Source organism: Varroa destructor, unplaced genomic scaffold (assembly GCF_002443255.2).
Source record: "Varroa destructor unplaced genomic scaffold, Vdes_3.0 BEIS01000002.1, whole genome shotgun sequence".
NCBI classification, from domain to species: Eukaryota; Metazoa; Arthropoda; class Arachnida; order Mesostigmata; family Varroidae; genus Varroa; species Varroa destructor.
The window spans coordinates 41128749-41149727 of NW_019211455.1; the positions used below are offsets into that span (position 1 = coordinate 41128749).

A 20979-nucleotide genomic window follows, 5' to 3' on the forward strand; every position below is an offset into this window, starting at 1 on the left:
AGCATGTTTGTAATCGTCTTCAAAAAGTAAATAAACTCTTGTTTTTTTTTGATTTCCCGCGCGACGGACCGGCGCACCACCAGCGTTTTCGTCTGCCGACCCGCTACGATGGTGTGGAGCGGTAAGAATTCATTCATTCGTTGGAAGCTTGGTTAGCCCGCCGCAGGTTCCCTCCAATTAAGTCCAATTAAAAGATCAGAACTTTTTGGTTCGTGTGTGATGATAGAGCTTTAAACTTCGATGTGTGACCGTTCGAAAAACATGGAAAAGTTTGTGGACTTTTCTTTACCTGTAGATCGAAATTGAGGTTGATTTGCGCTGTATTTATTAGTGGCATTAAATATTGCTAGACGAATTTCCGATCGTGCGCATCTATGCATTTAGCTTTCATTTTTTTATGCGTTTAAAGTTCTAAATGCTCGGAAGCGTTTTAACGCTTGAGCGAATGCGTTAACTGATGGTTACGTATCACTTCTAAGTGTTTCAAAGCAGAGAAAGGGCCTGCAACAATTAGATTCCATACGGTTATTATTAAAGTGTTCAACTTTAATTATAACCGTATGGAATAGCTTCTAAGAATTGCCTTCATAATATCACTGAACTTCACGGAAGTCGATCACCAAATCAGGTGCTATAACAAAATGATATCGCAAAATATGTACTGATATTTATGAGCTACGCTCTAGGTACAGGTTGTTTCTCAGTAGAAGGCTACTGTATCGTATGAAAAAGGGCTTACGAAGCTTCAGGGTGTAGCTATTCAATTGTTCTTTTAGCATTAGCAAATCTAGTATATTTTTGGTATAATGTAATCACGTTTGTCAGAGCTATCACAAAAGCTACCATAAAGCATTTTCTAGAAACATACTTTTGCAAAATAATTCTGGAACGATTAAAAACGACAACCATTGTAAAATATACAAATTAAAACTATTTCTATTTCAAGTGCATTTTTAAGCCATTTATTTCAGATTCATTAGATTTAAAAAAAATACACCCTCAAGCTACTTCCAATTATGATACTGCAAAGTCTTAGCAAATGGTGGAGTAGCGTGTATCATGTATTATCTGGGAACGACTGAGAATATTTTTAGAAAGTACGGATTATTCATAGATCTGTAGAGTCAGTATAATCCCAACATTGAACAAAAGGTGCCAATTTTCGAATGAGACAGAAAAATTACCACAAATTAAGTACCTCACATAAGTAATTTGCTATGCTCAATGAACTCAAGGCAAGTTTAGTTAACACGTAGCATCGTTAGGTGACCCATGTGTAAGACCCGTATTCTGTGGCCAGAATAATCTGATTGATTTTAAAATGCACTTCTTTTTTCATTTACTACCTGCTGTTATCAGGATGGCGAGTCCATCAATGAGAGAGTTAGCGCAATCCATCACCGCGACGGGAGAAGCTATTAAGCAATTTCAGGTAAGTGCCGGCTTAACCTGTATAAACTATCTAAAATCGTATGCATTATAAAGACTATGTTTTACTGTTATGGCATTTGTTCACTACTGTGATGTCCACACGCACTAAATCCCGAATGCCATATGCTTTGGCCTTTGTTTGGGACTAATTCAAATATAACTCTTTAATTTTATTCTAACTACAAGGTACTGAACAATTAACCTACTGAATATTTTTTTATTATTGACGAAATCTTCTATTCTATGGTATGCTATCTCACCTATTGAGAAATACGGTGTTTCCCAAAAGAGATTTGCAGGGCAGTAACTTACGTGAATCTGTGTGAATATTTTATTTAAATTATTGTTTTTCTATAATAATTGTTTCCCCTATAATGAATAAAAAAAAACATTCTTTGACTTATTACTAGTCACGCCAGATACAGTAAGATTTAAAAAAAACTTGTTCCTTAAACGTGCGAGACCAGCCGTTCACAGGTATAACTTAAATCATTACTGGTTCAAAACAAACCTTATTTACCCTTATCCTTCAGGAGCAGTTTCTGCCATCATTGCGCAAGCAGACTTCGGGAGACTCGAAGAAGGATTCGAATGGTGTTGGGACTGAGGCAGTACCATCTGCCGCCAGACACGCTGAGCTCATTCAAAGCATCATGGACAATATGGACCAAATCAAACAGACGGCTGGAATAGCTTCAACCAGACAGACACTCCCAGTAATATACATATATGTTTGTTGTGTTAAGAAAAATACAGTTGTGTTGTATAAACTCAAAAATGTCTAGTTTCAAGGTTGGTGTTTTCGATCCGAGAGACTGCCCAGCGATGGTACTGCAGTGCATGACACAGCCTGGTACCTAAGGCATATTGCATCACATTTTGCGCAGATTCACGTAATTAGTGAATAAAACACGTGGTGAATGAAAACCCACGGTTCCACATAGGATGTGATAAAACTGATGCACTGCAAAACGTCTAAATATGTGCCGGTCTGTCCGACGCTTTTCGTGCTTCATTAATTATATTTTGTATATTATATAAGTCGGGATGGATTTCCGCCATACTTATCTCTCACGTGTTGACAAACTCCGAGTAGGCGGAGTTGATGAAATTTGCGTCTCAGATCCTCTACAGTAGTGACCTGTCGCCTAGGAGGTACGCGTATCTGTTCAAGGGTGAACAATGGGCCCATGGTTCACTTTGAGAACAAAGATAGAGTTCGGTCAAATTTTTCGAGGTGGTTCGTTGTAACATGTCTACAAAAAAAATTTTCTATAGGAAGCGGTCGAGGCCATTTTTATTTAGGACAAAACCGACCCTGTATGCAAGCAAAATTTCACACAACATTCATTTAGTGTACCTGTCTGTGATGAGCTCTATGAGAGCTCGGTTGCTCGCGGGCAAGATCACTTCCAGATAATTGAAGCTATTCACATATTTAGGAAACACACATATTCACATATGTAAAAAAACAGCGAGGCAGTCTTTACTGCCAAACTTAATAACCTCTGTCATTAATCAAAGGTACAGCCTCGTTCACGCAATAAGCCTGGGGAGAGCTTATTAAACGTGAAACCGACTCCATTGGAAGATGAAAAGCTCGGGGTACAGAAATATTTCTACCTATTTCACCGGATGTTGATTGCGAAGCGGCCGATTTAGCAGCAGAAAAAACGACGGAGAACATGGGCTATCATCCTATGAAACACCGGTTGTTTGCACGAACTACTACATTTCGACATCTATATTTATCGAGTTTTCGTATTATATGATATTGGCCCAATTGAATGCACCATGTTCTATGAGATTCCACATTTTTCAAGCTTCACCAAACTTTTGTCGCTGAAAACAATATTAAACATCAATTTAAAATCTGCGAGCACAGGGAAGAACGCCGCCTTTGGCCTAGAACAGACCCGGTATATTTCCTGAAGTAGTACATCACAAACTGCGGAAATGAAATGTTCTGTGATTCATGCTATTCAAACAAAAGGCATAAACGAATTTTTAGGAATGTCGTTAACAAACATTTGATGGTATGAGCCAGAAACATGCAGCAGCAAGTTTTCTTCGTGATTGCCTTCGTGCAGGAGGGCTTCATTTTAGCTTGTCGGCGAGCGCCTATGGCGTAAGCAAACATTAAAATAGATTTTCCCAGCAAAGGAACATGCCATGCGCACTTGTCAAGTACTCATTGCGGATCAGGTCCGGACCAGCAACACTGATTGGAACTGTTCCAAGTAGTGCAGTACCTCAAACACGGAGATCTCAGCCTCAGCTCCTCACACATAATAGGTGTTTATTCATACCATACACCAACGAACAAAGGCATTATTGACAAGGTAGTGTTCGCCGTCGTGAACAGACTTGTGAGTTCTCGATTTAAATTCTCGCCGAGTAACATGGTACGGCGTTGACTTTTTGCAGCACAATATACTTCTAACGGGCAGACTCTAGTATTTGTTGGTACCAGTTTTTCGAAAAAGTTAAGAGGTGACCTCATAGCCGGGTGACGCTCGGTTAATTTCCGCGTCCGGCGCAGTATTGTACAAATTGCGGTGGGCATTATCGGTTCGGGTGATTGCGGATAATTCTAGCCTTTTTGTCAGTTCGGATTCGGTATAGGCGTATATATATCGACCTCACGTCCCCGTTGCCGGATCTTGCGATACCGTCAACGGGGTCGTGAGGTTGGAGCCTTAGCTGGAGCTATCATAATAAATAGCTTAGCGTTTCTTTTACGTGGAGTTGTTGTTCTCTGGAGAAACAGCTTGATTCCAACCAGTACCAACCATGTTCCGATCGCCCCATATAATTCTCAAACATTAACGGGTTAAACATGCTGCTTTATTTTAGCTCGTGCCAAAGACCTTTAGGCTAAGTTCTAGGCGTCTGAAAATACTCGTACAGGCTAGTACAAGCTTCGTTAACTACGAGATGCGCATAACTGACGATGAATCACGCTGCAAATTGAGTTCGGCAGCTAGTTTTGACTATCTTCGAATGTTGGTTAATTGAAATAGACACTAAAAATGTAGGCCGTACTCTAAGTTATTGGATCTCAAACTCATCTGCTTATATATGAAATAAAGTAATAATGATCTGAAGAATATCGACTCTTTATTGCAGGTTCGTCCGGAATCGTTAGGCGATTTGAGTCTTCGAGGGGCACCGGTTGTTCTCGCTCTTAGTGAGATCCCCCAAGCCCGGTTAGTGGCGGCAACTCGGGCAAAGCTGGCGCAGGCCGACGGTCTGATACACGATGTCGAGCAAATCGAAAAGCTTTTACAATGAGCGGACGGAGTTTTAACGAAGTAACTGCTGCGCATCGTCTTAACGTATAACAATCATTGCCATTAATATCATAAAAGCATGTTTTTGTGAGTCTACTATACAGAATCAATTCAAATAATTATTGTTGTTAAGACGATCCATTCTAAAGGTCGCAGAAATGCGTATATGAAAAGCGCCTGAGATGTTTGTTTTGAACATTACAGACTGATATATCCCCCATTTAGTATAGGCTAGATATGATGCCGGAGAGGACAGCCAACTTAATAATGATTGGTGTCAAGAAATTTCAACTCTTGCAGGAAAACACAAAAAAAAACAACTTTCTTTAATTCAATCACAGTATAGCCATCGACCTATTATGTGCATTTATGATAATCTAGACGTAATTAATGTGGCTTCTTACGTAAAGCAAATACAATTTCAGATAGCCGAACTCAGCTAGAATTTGTCGCTGTAAAACTAAAAAGGTCCACCTGTCACAGCGCAAGCTCGTCCAGTTTACAAGGCTTCCTGGTCCACAGCGCAATGCATGATGGCACTGTGGAGGTACTTGTTACAAACAAGCCTTGTTACCTTGACCTCCGTTGAAATAGTCGGCTTTTATAGATCAATTACAAGCCTATTTTAAAGATGTCAAAAGGTCTCCAAGACAAAGGTGACAGCTGGAAGCCCCGTTCTGTCAAGCAATATAGTTTGCGTCCAGTACCTAAATGATGCGACCAATAACACACCACGTTATCGCAAGAAATAAATGCTTCTACTTCACACAGTCATAATAGTTTTGGTCGATTTAACCTCGGTACTTTTTAATATTATTTCCAAATTATAGGAAGTAATATCGTTCGTATAAAATTAAAAAAATAACAGTTCTCTCTTTTTTGTATTTTTTTAAACAGGGATGTTAATTATGACTATTATTTTATGAATAGAATGATCCAGCTAAGCTCTTAACTGTTGCTACAGTGATGATGTTTGGCTAATTTTGTTCGTTTATCAGCATTTCGGTAAAACTTTCTCTTGTGAATTGTTTCTGTCATGTAATAACTCGTATCGAAGGTAGTTTCCGATGATTAATAATGTCAACTATGCACTTATCTACCGCAGTCTAGAGAGACAATCCCATAAGGGCATCGAGGAGACCATTACAGATTCGACCATATGAAAAGTTCTTGAAAAGTTATAAGTAGAAACTGGAGAAACGCTGTCGCAATCCTGAAAATATTTACGAAAGAACGTTGGGACAGGATGAAAACCTAAATAGAAATCAAGAAAAAAATACAAATGAAAAATAATCAGCATCTTTACTAGTATCTCGTCTAAGCTATTAACCCAAGAATCGCACATACATGTTGAGTCTTGCTATAGAATGCCTATATAATCAAGTATTAATTTCTGTGTAACTGCTCTGCTGAGGGCAATTATATGAACAATTTCATCTACGAAGGTCAAATTAATGCAAGACTTCATCTGTTTTTTTTGCCAGAAATCTGTCGATAAGCCATTTTTATTGGGTCTAGTATATACATTGAGGCTTGCTACTGGTTCTTTCATTTGAGCATTCTGTGGTTTGTCTTTTTTTTCTTTCTTTCCATTTCTTCCGTTTTCTATGTCGGCTTTGTCTATTTCGCCTATTTTCTATTTACATGATTCGAGAAAAGGAGTTACATTGTGACGAAGCCAGATACCACGATGCTTCCGCCTATACCAACAATGGCCTCGTAGTCATTTCAGCGGTTTCATACGTGATAATCCACATTGTTGATTTGCTGTTATCAAGTATTCTACGATTACGTGTGAACCATTCGTGTTAGTACCACTAAACTTGACAGAATGCGGGTATCGCATATTTCCTGCCCTTCCTCGTTAAACATTTTCTGTTCGACGCTACAAACAACGGCAAGTTTTTGGACAAAACATGGGTATATTGCGAGTGTAAAGCCAAACAACCTATTCAACGCGTCGACCCTGTTTCTAATAATTCTTCTTGTCATTGATATGAAGTATTAATCTCTTTCCACTGTCATCTGCGCCATGTCCTAATACGCTATTTCGTGCTGATGCTGTCCTAATATTTATCGCACGCACATCTGCAACGTGCCTCGGATCGGAAGCCTTTTATTCTGAGCCGTGTTCCTTTCGTGGTCCTTGCCCATGTGACCCTTTTATCCCACTAAACGCATCATCTTTGTTTTAGGCTTCTCTCTTTTCTAATAGGATAAACATTTTCTGTTATAACGTTGTTACCATTTCCTGTTCCAACCCTCTTTTTCTTTGAATTGTTTACCCTTGCACAGTTTTTCATCGCGTATTTATTTCAGATGTCACCCGTTCTTGCATGGCATTCACACTTTTCCGAACTCGTGCTATTATTTTCGTATTCATTGACATATCCAACCGACCGCACTAGTAAGATAGTCACTCTCGCTTTTTCAATTAATCGTACTCATTATCTCATTCATCATTCTTTCTAGCTCTTCGTATTATTGCGGTCGATCTAGTTTTTGTGTGATAATAATTATAATTAATATATTCCACCTACGCGAATTGTTTTTCGCGCGAAAGGTCTCTTAAATCTGTACAGTTCTATCTAGTTTGTTACACAACAAAGCAAAATCATCGATCGTCACCATTCATCATTAACATGATCATAGCCACTAACATAAACATATGGACCACGGCTTCTGCGTGCGTATGTTCTATAACATCATAAATAGGCGAGACACACAGTGCCAGCTCGCGGATCCGAGATGCTTCCCTCTCCACCATCTCCTACTTTAGTAAATTTGTTGATTAATCAACAGTAGCAATAGTACTGGGTAAACTTTGTATTGTTGCACATGTGAGAAAATACGAATAGTAATAACAATATTAATGATAGTAATAATAATAATGATGATAAATAATAATAATAGTCGTTGTAAGTCTTCACCATAAATGTTAGAATTATTATAGCCATTTTCTGGCATTGGGTGCGTTTCAAAGTCACAAATCATCTTACGATAACTCTCCCTCGTTACAGCTATATTTCATCCTCCTTTTCTTTCTCTCCTTCTTTTCTGCCAAACACATTTTCTTTTTATTTGGTATGATGTCCTTCAAGACCCTGTCACGGACGGACTTCATTAATCAAATAGAAAAAAAAGCTATTTTCTTCAATTTTGAGACTTGTTATTCTAATATGCTTAACTGTTAGCCCGTTACGGATTACGCATTTAAAGTATCCAACAAAATTGGTATGAAAAAACTTTGCTTTTTTTACTATGAAGGATCGAGCTAAACGATGTTCTATAGCTATTCCGACTCGCTCAGCGAATCGCACGAGGGCCCGAGATGCCGTTTCGCCGCTCACAGCTGCTGTGAATGCATCGTAAAGTTTTCACAACTAGCTTTTCCGTTGCCGGGTGCCAGCAAACTATAATAGATTTCCACTTTATATAGCTCTCTCTCTCCCTCTCTCTCTCTCTCGTGCATGTGTGTGTGCGTGTGGGTATTTAGGTGGGTGGGTGGGTGTCTGTGTGTGGGTGAGGGTGTCTGCGGATGTCTGAGTGTGTGTCTGTCTGTGTCTGAGTGTGTCTCTGTCTGTGTCTGAGTGTGTCTCTGTCTGTGTCTGAGTGTGTGTCTGTCTGTGTCTGAGTGTGTGTCTGTCTGTGTCTGAGTGTGTGTCTGTCTGTGTCTGAGTGTGTGTCTGTCTGTGTCTGAGTGTGTGTCTGTCTGTGTCTGAGTGTGTGTCTGTCTGTGTTTGGGGGTTTGTGGGGTTTGTGGTGGTTTGTGTGTCTGTGTGTGGTGTGGGTGTTTTTGTGTGGTGTGTGTGTCTGTGTGTGGTGTGTGTGTCTTTGTGTGGTGTGTGTGTCTGTGTGTGGTGTGTGTGTCTATGTGTGGTGTGTGTGTCTATGTGTGGTGTGTGTGTCTATGTGTGGTGTGTGTGTCTATGTGTGGTGTGTGTGTGTGTGTGTGTGTGTGTGTGTGTGTGTGTGTGTGTGTGTGTGTGTGTGTGTGTGTGTGTGTGTGTGTGTGTGTGTGTGTGTGTGTGTGTGTGTGTGTGTGTGTGTGTGTGTGTGTGTGTGTGTGTGTGTGTGTGTGTGTGTGTGTGTGTGTGTGTGTGTGTGTGTGTGTGTGTGTGTGTGTGTGTGTGTGTGTGTGTGTGTGTGTGTGTGGGGTGTGTGTGTGTGTGTGTGTGGGTGGGTTGTGTGTGTGGGTTGTGTGTGTGTGGGTTGTGTGTGTGTGGGTGTGGGGTGTGTGTGTAGGTTGTGTGTATGTGTGGGTGTGGGGGGTGTGTGTGTGTGTATGTGTGTGTGTATATGTGAGTGTGTGGGGTGGGTGTGTGTTTGTTTCTCTCCCCCCTCTCTCCCTCTCTCTCTCTCCAAATTAAATACCTTCTGTACAACTAAATGCCTAACTACGAAAAATAACGAAATATTACTAAATCTGAATTGAGTGCCTAAGCAAAGCAAACGAGATTATTCACGTCCGTGATACGTGTCATCCGACGAGCGCCGTACCTCTTAAATGTTCCCCCGTCACTTACAGTGGTAACCCGTGCTATTGACTCACCGTCAATGCCTTCTATATAGCATAGAACCACTTTCGACATAAACTCCCTGATCGTTTCTCAACGGGTTACGGTAGCTAGACCACTCACATGACCATATAATATACACCGGGGGGAACTTCGACGTGGCCCTGACGACATTTTTGTGCGATCTGTTTATAAGGCGTGAGACGACAATAATTATAGTTTTCTGGAGTCACTCTTATCGGTCATCACGCCTATCGAATATGTCCGGTAACCTATCGAAGTACGATTCCACTCGAGCGTTAATCTCTCTATATGCTGCTGTTAACGCCTATGATATAACCAACTATATTTATATAAAATCTGTTCATGTTCAGGTGCCGCCTGGAATATTCGCCACACCATAGGTGACAGCTTGCCAACCTCATCCCTTACAGGTAAAACGATAGATCAAATCGACAACGGGAGCTAAATGCTATACATAGACAGGGTTGCCTTTGGCATCCACTTGCGGAGTTTCCTGTTCTTCTTGAATTTGTTCGGCAAACCGCAATGGGTAAGCCTGGCCGCCATCATCAAAGAAACGTCGAAATGTGAACTCGAGGAAGGCATGATCGCCGTCACGTTCTGGTGGCATCCCGTTCAGACCTTTGGTAGCGTCATCCATCCCGCTTAACGGCATTTCATATTTGTCAAAGTTCGACGTATCCGCCGGATAACGAATCTGCGGAATGTATGGTGCAGTAGTTTTTCTTACTCCACCTTCGAAATCGATGCCGCTAAAGAAAGGATGAGCCTTAATCTCGTATGCGCCCTTCACACCAAGTCGCTTCTCCTGACTGGTACATAATGCTCGAATGAGGCTATTTGCCTCGGGACTCAGCTGGGGTACCGGTGGAAACGTTAGATGGGTCTCCCAGTGGATCACTTTGTATTGCGTTTCGGCTGGCTTCGATGCGTGGAACGGCGCCTGACCTATCAACATCTCGTAAAGAATGACTCCCACACTCCACCAGTCACACGCCTGGCCGTACCCTTGTCTCAGCAGTACTTCAGGCGCAATATAATTCGGAGTACCGACGAGACTTCGGGCAAGACTCCGCTGCTGGTCTTTTCGACGGCGGCGTTCTAGGGGTTTCTTGCACGAACAATCCTCTTCTTCGCACGCGTTGAAGTCCATTGAGTCTTGGCGAGCGTGGTCACCTCCCCGCTGATAGTACTTGGAATTGTGTGTCCACCGAAAGCCAGTGCAGAGACCGAAATCCGTCAGTTTGATATGCCCGTCTCGATCGATCAGAATGTTGTCGGGTTTGATATCGCGGTGAATGAATCCGAGTTTATGAACACTTTCTAACGCGCACGTCAATTCGGCGATGTAAAACCGTGCCAAGGACTCCTCAAACACGCCTGGTGACAACCATTGAATAACAAAAAAAAAGAAGGAGCGAAATAACTGTTAGTCCAATTCGTTTATTCCATGAAGTAAATAGTTTGTATCATACGCGAATCATCAAGTTATGTATCTCAAAATTTTCTAGTGAAATACGATCACAAAATGGTCGTTCGTATGTATTGGTGCTATATTGTACTAACCAAACTTAATTAGCAGTGTCATCATGTCGCCCCCAGCAATGTAGTCCATGACAAAATAGAGACTGTTCTGATCCTGGAAGCTGTAATATAGCTTTACCACCCATTCATTATCTGCTTCAGCCAAAATATCACGTTCGGCCTTGACGTGCGCCACCTGATTTCGCTTGAGAACGTCTTCTTTGCGTAGAGTCTTCATTGCATATAACTGCTGGGTGTCGACCTTCTTAACGAGGGCCACTTCGCCGAATGCGCCCATACCGATGATTGCTATTTTGTGGAACATGCTAATCTCCATTTTCGCACGTCGCAACCGAATGTAGTTCGATTCCTTCTGATGTAACATCCTACGCATCTGCATTTGAGCCTCGGACGACAAGCCCACCTTGGCCATTTCCGTCTCGAGTTGTTGCCGCCTCTGCTGCCGCTGGTGGTGGTTCTTCATCACGTTCTCGACATGCTGCTCCATAAAGAACTTGTATGCGTCGGGACTGTAGTTGCGTACTTTGGTGTCGTCGCGTTCTATCGACCATTTTTTCCGCGGCGGAATGGGCGACTGATGTCGAATCGGCTCCTCGGAACCGCCGCTCTCAGCGTCCTTCGACGACGAGCCGACGCCGATTTCGGCCCCAGGAGCCGGATAGGGCACTCCGCCAACTCCTGGTAGCGGACATCCCACGGATGGAGCCATACCCGGCGGAGCTCCCGCGACCAAGAACGAACACGAGTCCGTCACGGGGCTCTCGGACCGAGAGCTGGAGCTGTCCACATTCGTGTTATCTTGGCTGTGATTCGTTCCTGAAAGTAAAGAAACAAGAGGCTACTCAAACTGCTAGACATGGTGCGTTGCATTCTAAATGCGATAACATATTTCTTCCTGCTCTGATCATCGGTTTAAATAAAGCGAATATTATTATATCTCGGAATTTTAAAAAAAAAGTTTACAATGTCGCCAAAAAAATACCCGTCGTGCATTAATTTCACTTTGAAATTTTCCGACTAAATATGCATTGTAAATACTTAGTCAATTTATAAATATGTTGCTTTCAATTTTGGAACCCAGCTAACACTACGAAACCAAACGATGTTTTTCATCTCATCCTGAAGACAAACGCATATGGTGTGTGACGTGGGCTCGCTTGTTAAGCGTAAGTACGAATATATATATGCCCCGTCTACTTTGTTCCAAACAACTGCACCTATGTATTACAAAGACGCAAGGCAATAACAGCATTTGGAATAATCAAGATAATTTCCTGTATATAACAAAATATCATCACAACACTTGTAAAGATTTTACTATAACTCATTAAATAGTGTATGACCTATGACAAAGTGTCTGAGCAAGAGACAGTGATAGATGCGTCTCTATGATCAGAACATCGGGCCAACTCAATCGAGCTCTGTGAATTCACCTCAATACATTTCTTCTCGTTCATGGCACAAGCGACTTTTGTCATGCAACGTGAGAAACTAAAACTACTAAGCGGCCGTGAAGCTTTGTGACGTCTTGATGCGTGCCCACCCGTTTTTGTGGGCGCTGCAAGTTATTTTCGCGATAGATCTGATAGATCTGTGTATTTTCCCTGTTGGACGAAAGCAAATAAGAAGCGACTGCTGCCGGGTCGTCAATGCAGACGAGACAGCTCGGCGCGTTGACGACTTATGAATGATTAGATGCACAATGTTAGCTACTTGTCGGCCTATGAGCGTAGACAAAGCTGCATTTCGCGTCGTGCTTGTACAGCCAAGGCTTTTAAATGCACTTTCAATGTGAAACGTGCAGGGTAGGCCTCGCGTTTTATGGCCTTCAATGATATTCTCTAAACAGCAGGCGACCAAATAAATTTAATAAACAGTTTTCGTGCTCATAACACTTTACTAGAGTACCTGGTACGTCTAACTAAACCAGTCAACTAGATGACTCCCCGCTTTACAAAGGCCCAATTCCATCAAGAGTTTGTTATATTTAAACACTCCGCATAAAAATCCGCGGCAGGCCTATGTTATCAAGACACTACGCACAACTAACAGAATTAGCAACAAAAATGACATATCTGCGCTTGTCTTTTTGTTAACTTTTTGTTGTCATCATTATCAATGTCCAATCGAAATGGTCTGCCTCTATAAAAATATCTCGAATTCTTACGCCTTGTGCTGCTTTAGCTCCACGGTCTTAGACGGCTCTTTCGATCGCGTGTCTACAGCTGTCTTGAACTTAGTAAATGAACACGTTACCGTTACTGTACCATCAGGGATACTTTTTAGCCTTGCTACTGTTTGATTGCCATTGAACTCGCTCCTCTTCCTACCTTGCAGAGCAGACACTTGACTCTGGCACATGCTGGATACGGTCGTAACCAGGTCAGAGGAGAGTCCACGGAGTGGTGGCGGGATCGCCTGGGAGAGCTGCTGCTGTTGGTGCGAAGGAGTTGGAGGGGGCTGATGCGAATGGGGATGGCCTACGGTGATGATTGATGATGGCGTCGACGCTTTGTGACCCACGGCACTGGCGGCCGCTGCCAGCGCCGCTACTGACGACGCATAGCTGGGCGGTTCGCTCGTCGGAATCGACGATGAAGCGAGTGACGACGAGAGCGACGCAATCGATCCGGCAGCGGAGGGTGAGGGCGACGGAGCTTGTGTTGGCACCACGCAGTGATGGCTGTTGTGGATTACCGGAGCACCGCTGTCGTTATTGCAGCCGCCTCGTGCCGTGATGGTGACTCCGCTGATTGTCGTTGTAACTCCACCGGACGAGCCAACTAATAGCGAATGGTGTTGGGGTGCGGAAATGCCAGGAGCAGGACTAACTGAACTGCTGCCCGGTGGCGGAGGTAATGGGGGCGAAACGGTTCTTGGCGGAGGCAAAGGAGGTGGGGTACTGCTGATATAGGGGGGTTGCTGGTCAGCAACGCTAATGCCGGTACAGCCCCGACGTGGATAAGCAGGCGGTGCACACGGATATGGAGGTGGGGTGCCGTAGCCCCCTGAAGCAGCGGAAGCTGCTGGGACAGCTCTGCCTTCCGCTGGGACAACTCCGCCAACGACACTGGGAGCTCCGCTGCCCGGAGCTCCAGCACTCGGCACCGGGGGAACAGGCCGACTTGGAGGTGCCACCGCTGTCTGTGGGACAGGCTTCTGCAAAAAGCAAAGATGAAGTAACAGAGGGAGTTTATAATAATAGACGTTAGTGAAGAGCGTGCCAGCGATCATTAAAATCAGAGCTGGATCGGTATGACTCAAATAATAAATATTATTAGCCTATTTCATAGCTGTTATTTTTTAGTTTCAAGATCTAGAGGATTCGTTTAACGTACATAAACATACGTACATATAAAGAATGAGGCGTTCGTTTTCAGTATGATTATTATCTTCTACCCGGCTACTAACCTGAATTGGAGTCGCCTTCACGCTATGCATTATGATTGGCGATTGTGATTTTGCCTTCTTCACTGCCCACGATGCGGCCTGTTGAGGCGGAGGAACGGCCTGCAGACAGTGGCCGCCTGAAGCCCCGTTGGCAGCCGGCTTTGATGGACAGGATAATGTCGAGCTTGACAAACTTATGCTGGAGCCAAGCGAAGCAACTGAAGGTTGCGGTGAAACAGAAATTGGGGGGTTTGGTGGAGGTGTCCGTCGTGGCAAAATCGGTATCGAGCACTCCGATGACGAACCCGTATTAGTCGGAGATAGTCGACCACCTAACCAAGTGAGTGCAAGCGAGACACAGTGTCCACAAACTATAAGTAAACGCTATAATTTATTGATAGTCTAAAAATATAGATGTATTGTTAGAAGGGTAAAAATGCGACCTATTCTTTGTTAAAAAGTTAAGATTTCATCTACTGTAGCATATCGTAAAAACTGCTAATTCTGTGATAATTAGCATACAACCTCAATTCTACGACACGAACAAATGACAGCAAATTATATCCTTGCGAAAAAAAACGCCGTAAAGCTAACAACAATTTCTCGTTATCAAGCTATACCTCTTAAGCTTTACTGTCGTTTTATTACTTAGGGCAATTGCAACTGAACCGGCAATTTAAATTATTCCAGTAGTTACCCCTACGCTTATTAAAACCATGGCCGTTATGGTTCTAGACAACAATCGGTCAAAACCTCTGTTTATCTAAACTATATTTCAGTGATTAACTGGCTCGTTGGGCAGACTCGCATGATACGCAGTGTCTAACGAGCTCGACGACTGTGCCCGCTAGCGAGAGACTTCACGATTGTCTCCCGACCCTTAATCAAAGGAAGCACAAATCCAACAAGTTGTCGTGACTAATCCTTTGTTTTGTTCTTATCATCACCGCATTGTGCAGTAATGATCAATCAAAAATCAAAAGTTCTAAAACAGTAAGCGCAAAACGTTTGATGCAAAACTAACTCGTTTTACTAGGGATAAGCTATATGGTGCTTGGAAACAGACCTCGCAGGAGGAACCCAAACAGGTTGCACTTAGCGTGCTGTCTCGTCATTTGATGTTGTCATATCATTATTTTGTTATTCTTGCTTTCGTCGTCATCATCGTCAAAATTGTTTTTGTTATTTTCATTATTATTGCTATTGTTATTGTTATTATGATTCTCGATATCATCACGACTAAAACTCTAAGTGACCAAGCAGCCTTAACAGCAATAGGCCATTAGTACTAACAATACTACTCATTACAGAAGGGAACCAACTCAGTTCTAATCGTCATCTGTATATACCAATACTGCGTTCTAACGCGTCCTGTCCCATGTGTGACTGCGCGGAAACAGAAAGCTGTTGTCTAACATGTAAAGTATTAACGCTCGACACTCAGTATAGGGAACCATGCATGTTTCAGAGCTGTACAAAGCCGTATGAAGATAGGCACTGAGCGACAGACTGACCGAGGCAGATGGAGGAAGAGCAAAAGCGTAAGTCCTTCGCAACGCCACATTTCTTTGGAAGGCCGTCGCCGCCGCCGCCGCCGCTGTCGTTTGGTGCTATATCGTTTTCATTTCGTCTTGCTGTCTCTTGCTGCCCCTGGCGCGTTTTAAACTAACCGGTCTAGATCTGACCCGGCAGCGCCATATAGTGCGGCAGAGAAATAAGCTTATATTGGCGGTCACCGCTTAAATAATGCGTGTAGCAGCGCGAGCACCGCATGGTGAATATGGTGAGCTTTAAAATTGGTACCTTAGTAATAACTATCAGCGTAGCAGCTTTAGTAACCAAGACCTCGTAAATCGTCGTATACCGTATCTTGCGGCAAGACTCTGCTCCTCTGTATGATGGTACTCAACCCCCGTTACGGCGTGCTTTTCTGTTTTATGGACGTTTATATGTGAGCCGCTGACGGCTGCATTAACTGGTCATACTATCATAACCGTAAGACACTTTATCAAAGTCTCTTACGAGTTAAGCCATAGTCGCGGTTATCGACGCGGTGGTTGACTTGCACACGCGGTGGTCTCATAGAACGTTTGGGTGAGCCCTGGCTACGCAGACGATGGGCGGCGGACGTTACCTGGCCATACCGGGGGATAGCGACTAGAGTACTACCTACTGGTAGAATCAAGAACAGTAGCACGAGCGGTATTGGTAACAGTAATGCTGGAATGCATCTTCCAACGAACGACACATCATGCAAGACGCACTGGAGAAAACGTTGCAGAGCAGTAGAGTACACCCGTCGTTTATCTACAACCATACGCGAGTATGGGTGGGTAGGCAGTTCGTCGTAGCCTTTGACACAGGACATGGCAGAAGGAGAAGGGCAAAAAACATTAAGAGCTATCCTCTACCCGTGAACGCGGGCAGGAAACGCTAAAGGACTAGCAAGCTATCGCGAGAGCTATCGAGTCCTGCAACGAGCCCGACTGCACTTGAATAAGGGTAGCACGCAATATGAACTAATGTTAGTAGATGTCAGCACGTGCGCGCACGCATCGACTACGCTGCGAGCAAAAAAGAGCAACAGAAAGTGAATTGAACATCAACAGGCCCGCGGCCCGCGCGAAACCAGTTTGTCGCAACGAGCGCCGGCAAAACCTATAAGGCTATATGGAATGTCTATGATGAGGTTCAGTCGGAAACAACGATGCTTGCAGACGTCGTAGGATAACATAGAAGCAAAGAAGAAATAGAAAAATACCTCAAAACAGATAATGCCTTACGAAACCCATGGCTGCCGCTTTCAAATGCCGATAGAAGGATGACTAGGCGCTGATGGCAGTCGTCATACGAGTTTCAGCCGGTCGTGGACTAAAGCAAGAATGTATGGTCATATGATACTGTAGTCTAGCGACAATAACGGCCACGGTACCAATAAATGGACAAACAAAGAAGAGATGTCGAGCCATAGACAGCCGCATGGTGTCGCAGTGGTACAGTGGTTCCGTAAGAGGATGCGAAAAGAAAATGAGATATGCAAAGTACCATAAAATCGAGCTCACACTAATTCAGTCTAAGTGGACATCCCTACTAAGTATAAAAAGACCAAATTATAACGGATGGCATCGAATGGTAAATCAAGGGCACATGAGAAAATAGATCTCGGCCGTGAAGTGATTCTGATATAACGTTGGAACTAAGGAATTTCAATTGGGCCTTTTTACCTGATCGGAACAAATGCTTAGTTCGAAAAGCGAGACAGTCAAAAATAGAGCGTGTCTAATCGCACTTGATTGAAGCAATAGCAGTTTGATGGCTGTGACTGGTTTTCTACAGTCGCCTACTAATACGTGTCCTTTCTATTTATCACCACTTCTAGTATGGCTAAATTTAAAAAAATCGTCTAATCTACGCGTCTCGGCATTAACTTTACGTGAATTTATTAGCAGGGCAATAAACTGACGCTGGTTGTGCTATGCCAACTATGAATAATCCAAAAATGAGCCCCTTCCAGGACGAATCTTGTAGGTCATAGGCCGTTTTGCGACTCGATTTGCAAAACAACCCTACCCGACTGATGAGGTCTGAAATTCCTTCCCGTCCCTTTGCCTTAAAGACGAGCTTTAGAGACGCATCGTGGCACTTCTATCCAGAATTATACGCACATACATAGGTACTACATTTAGTAGCTCTTAAAGAGCGACAGTCCACAGATGGATAAATGCATTCGTATATGCTTTCTTGACGTTACTATCGTGAAGGGATCGTCGTGGGAGCACTTGCCAAAATCAGCTGCAGCATCGTCAAATGATTCCCTGGCACATTACAATATGGGAAAAAAGGCCGAGCAATTTCTACTGCCAATATAATGCCAATATATATATACTGCAATTTCTACTGCCGCCAACCACCTTCAGCATGCAAGGTTATAGGCAAACAGGGCTAGAATTCATTAAGTCGTCAGTTAGCAGGCTAGAATAGACCAATTATCGAGAAACAGCCAAGTCCGTCCTTGTCCTAGAGGTCCATCGGACGACCTTGGTAAAGTCTGTTTTCACTTGTGTGACGTTGCGAGGACGGCGTCCATCGTGTCCAACGGATACTGATGTTGTCACGCTACCACTTGTCCGTCGCGGGTGGTAAGAGGCATTTTACAAAATGTCGGCGCGATGGTTCTGGTAAGAGTACAAAATTATATTGCCAAGAGGGTTCCGTCAAGCCACATGAAATCAACTCGCAATGACCATTGGCTGATCACGTTACTGACCCATCTGTTTAATTATAGTAATTGTTGTAGTGGTGGATATAGCATCTACCATCAAAGCCCACTACAAACCTTCGGTAAATGTATAAATCTTCACTAAAAAAATGTAAGTACTGTCTACGCCCAGATTCGACCCTTGGCCATTTCTGTGTCCCTTCGGTTAGTACCACGTTGCTGCCATTACATTATTATTAGTACATCATTTCGAACCGTCTCGAGTTTTACTTAAACCTTGAGCAGTGCCAGATATTAAAACCGAAACAGTGGTAGGAATAGTAGTTATAGTACGACAGCTTTAATTTCATTCTAACTCACATAACCGTTGTTTGCGTTAGTGCGTAGTACGTTTGTCCAAACGTAAAAAGTTCAGGGTTGAAACAGTCATTTATACTGTTGTGCTTCTGCACGCAGAGAGTTCACTGTCGCTTCGTTCAGTAGACGGCTATATCATGTAGAAATAAGAGGAGGTGCTACAATTCAACAAACCTACTTTATCAAGCAGGTGTATATATATATCAAGAAATACGCCATGTCTCCTATCTCCACAATATGACTATCCATTGACCTGTAGGTATATACGCCTCGGCCTAGCGGATTGCGCGACTTGCTCAACGCCGTAAAAATCTTAACTAATGCGATTTCGTGTTTTTTAAGCAATTAGTTTTGGCCCAGCCCAGGCAGCACCTGCTCGCGATGGTAGCACCTGTTCTCAGATCTAAGTAGGTCATGTTTCTTTCGTCATAAACCGATTGTGTCTGCATACAGATTTACAATCTCGGCTGTCCTGAGATGATGGATAGTGAGCTAATCTCACCTATCTCTCACCTCGAAAAGACAACGAAGTCACATAAGGACATTGTGAATGGGCAGTCAAACCAAAGGTCAACAGAATTAAAAGCGTTGGTTGAGATTTCGCAAAAAAGAATCGCTCATCGCAACGGTTAGATGACGTCCTAGACGGCATTTCTCCGTTGATAGCATTAGTACGTAATCCTATTATCTTTAGCACCAAAAGTGAATTCAACATGTTCGAATATGGGTCCGGGTCATTCCATCACGTCTGTAATACGTCTTCTGCATGTGGCTTATACTCATGGAAATCAAAAACAGCTGTTTTTTCACTACGACAACATAGTACGAGAGTTATGCTGCGACTAATACAGACTCATGGTAATTAATTGTTTAATGAATTAGCTCTAAGTTGAAGTATTTCTTATCTAGGGATTCTACGCCTACCTTTCTACATTTGGCGAAGCGTGCTGATAATCTGCTTGGAATTTTACTTTGGATGCTACTGTCCTTAGACGATGTTTTATACGACTAATGTTATGATGATAACAAATCCAGCCATTTTTCGAATACTGGCATTGATAAGTTACATGAGCTCCGACGGCGGCAGACACTTACCGGAAGATGAGCTGGCGTACGAAAGTGCCGAGTACGTTGAGGATATGCTTGGCGGGGAATATATTGTGTAGGGAGGCGGCGGCTCCCGTTGAGGCACGCCTCCCGATTGAACACTTGCAGCAGCGCCGGCAACGGCCATCTGATGACCGTGATTGCTGTGGCTTGCATACTTCTTGGCAACCGCCGCTTGAGGTTTTGGACCTTGAATAGGCGGGGGTGCCGGATGAGCGGGTCCGGGATGACGGTCCGGCCGCGGGGGTGGAGGCGGAGGCGGCTCACCCGAGGGGACATTCTTTGGATAAAGCACAGGCGCCGGCGGCTGATAATATTCGGGCGTCTGCAGCAATCTGGAATATGGAGTCAAGCAAATCGGAACGTTCGTGTAAGCATTAAAGACCCAGCGCGTAGGGTACGTTTATGAACCAATTGCTGTCCTTTTTCGTATCATTGTACCAGCTTGCTCTATATTGACAAGATGGGTGAAGCAACGAGGCACTAAATTATGGGAATAATACGTATGATGTTTATGTGAATCAACAAATCGGTCCCTGTGGGCAATGAAGCAACCTAGACCCTGAATTCAGCATAAACGACAGATTAATTTGTCGCATTTAGCCGAATCTGTTCCACAGTGAAATAACAATTACCGCGCGTCACATGCAAACTGAAACTTTAATCAAACAGTAACTTGGCGCCAAGCTAAGCGTCTAATTGATCCATTCTGATACTGGTCTTATTCGATTTTTATTACAGAAAGATAATTTAGAAGCTGTTTTCGTTCGCTACTCTAAATTAATCTGTTAGGAACCTTTCTGAACAACATGAAATATATCACGTCGACCCATTTCTTCAAGTATCAGAAAGCAATATGGCTTACATGCGCGCACCAATCTGTCGTGCTTCGTCTACCTCTTTTCTAGATTCAATCAATCAATAGCCAATGCAAAAGCGACGAAACTCGGACAATGGAAATTCCGCTGACGTTAACGCTCCATTTCAGACGGTCATTAACGAAGACGCTTGAATCTTGTTGTGTAACGAGGACGGGCATGGCGCGCTACTGGCTACACAAGATCAAGATTCATGTCATACAACCATAGCGGAATCA

The 20979-nt window shown here is 43.3% G+C and overlaps 2 protein-coding genes across 12 annotated transcripts in view; one reads left to right on the top strand and one right to left on the bottom strand.

Annotated features, from left to right (window-relative positions):
* Nucleotides 1–141: 141 nt before the first annotated feature.
* Nucleotides 142–5519, top strand: LOC111245324 (uncharacterized). 9 transcript variants are annotated; one of them, XR_015319928.1, is made up of 5 exons: nucleotides 142–269; nucleotides 1360–1432; nucleotides 1965–2147; nucleotides 4540–4811; nucleotides 5150–5519. XR_015319928.1 is itself a non-coding variant. In XM_086978606.1 (5 exons), the coding sequence occupies exons 1-4, from the start codon at nucleotides 241–243 to the stop codon at nucleotides 4723–4725; spliced, it is 471 nt and encodes a 156-aa protein (XP_086834732.1). In that variant the 5' UTR covers nucleotides 142–240; the 3' UTR covers nucleotides 4726–4769; nucleotides 5150–5519. The 9 variants fall into 9 exon arrangements, 8 of the variants coding, with proteins under 8 accessions (XP_086834732.1, XP_086834733.1, XP_086834735.1 ...); XM_086978606.1 differs by having other exon boundaries at nucleotides 4540–4769; XM_086978607.1 differs by having other exon boundaries at nucleotides 4540–4745.
* A 672-nt stretch (nucleotides 5520–6191) lies between these two features.
* wts (serine/threonine-protein kinase warts) overlaps nucleotides 6192–20979 on the bottom strand; it is a 36861-nt gene continuing 22073 nt past the window's right edge. For all 3 annotated transcript variants that reach the window (XM_022791879.2, XM_022791880.2, XM_086978604.1), the window contains 5 exons: nucleotides 19872–20218; nucleotides 14222–14532; nucleotides 13141–13969; nucleotides 10832–11626; nucleotides 6192–10645 (listed from right to left, as the gene is read on the bottom strand). In XM_022791879.2, coding sequence (XP_022647614.1) covers nucleotides 9714–10645; nucleotides 10832–11626; nucleotides 13141–13969; nucleotides 14222–14532; nucleotides 19872–20218 — 3214 coding nt within the window. In that variant the 3' untranslated portion in view covers nucleotides 6192–9713. The remainder of the gene's footprint in view (nucleotides 10646–10831; nucleotides 11627–13140; nucleotides 13970–14221; nucleotides 14533–19871; nucleotides 20219–20979) is intronic.

Bases quoted from the DNA above. Each gene is read 5' to 3' on its own strand.
- LOC111245324 (XM_086978605.1), top strand. From the start codon at position 241: ATGTGTGACCGTTCGAAAAACATGGAAAA. The intron at 270-1,359 runs GTTTGTGGACTT...TGCTGTTATCAG, and splicing joins CGTTCGAAAAACATGGAAAA to GATGGCGAGTCCATCAATGA. The intron at 1,433-1,964 runs GTAAGTGCCGGC...CTTATCCTTCAG, and splicing joins AAGCTATTAAGCAATTTCAG to GAGCAGTTTCTGCCATCATT.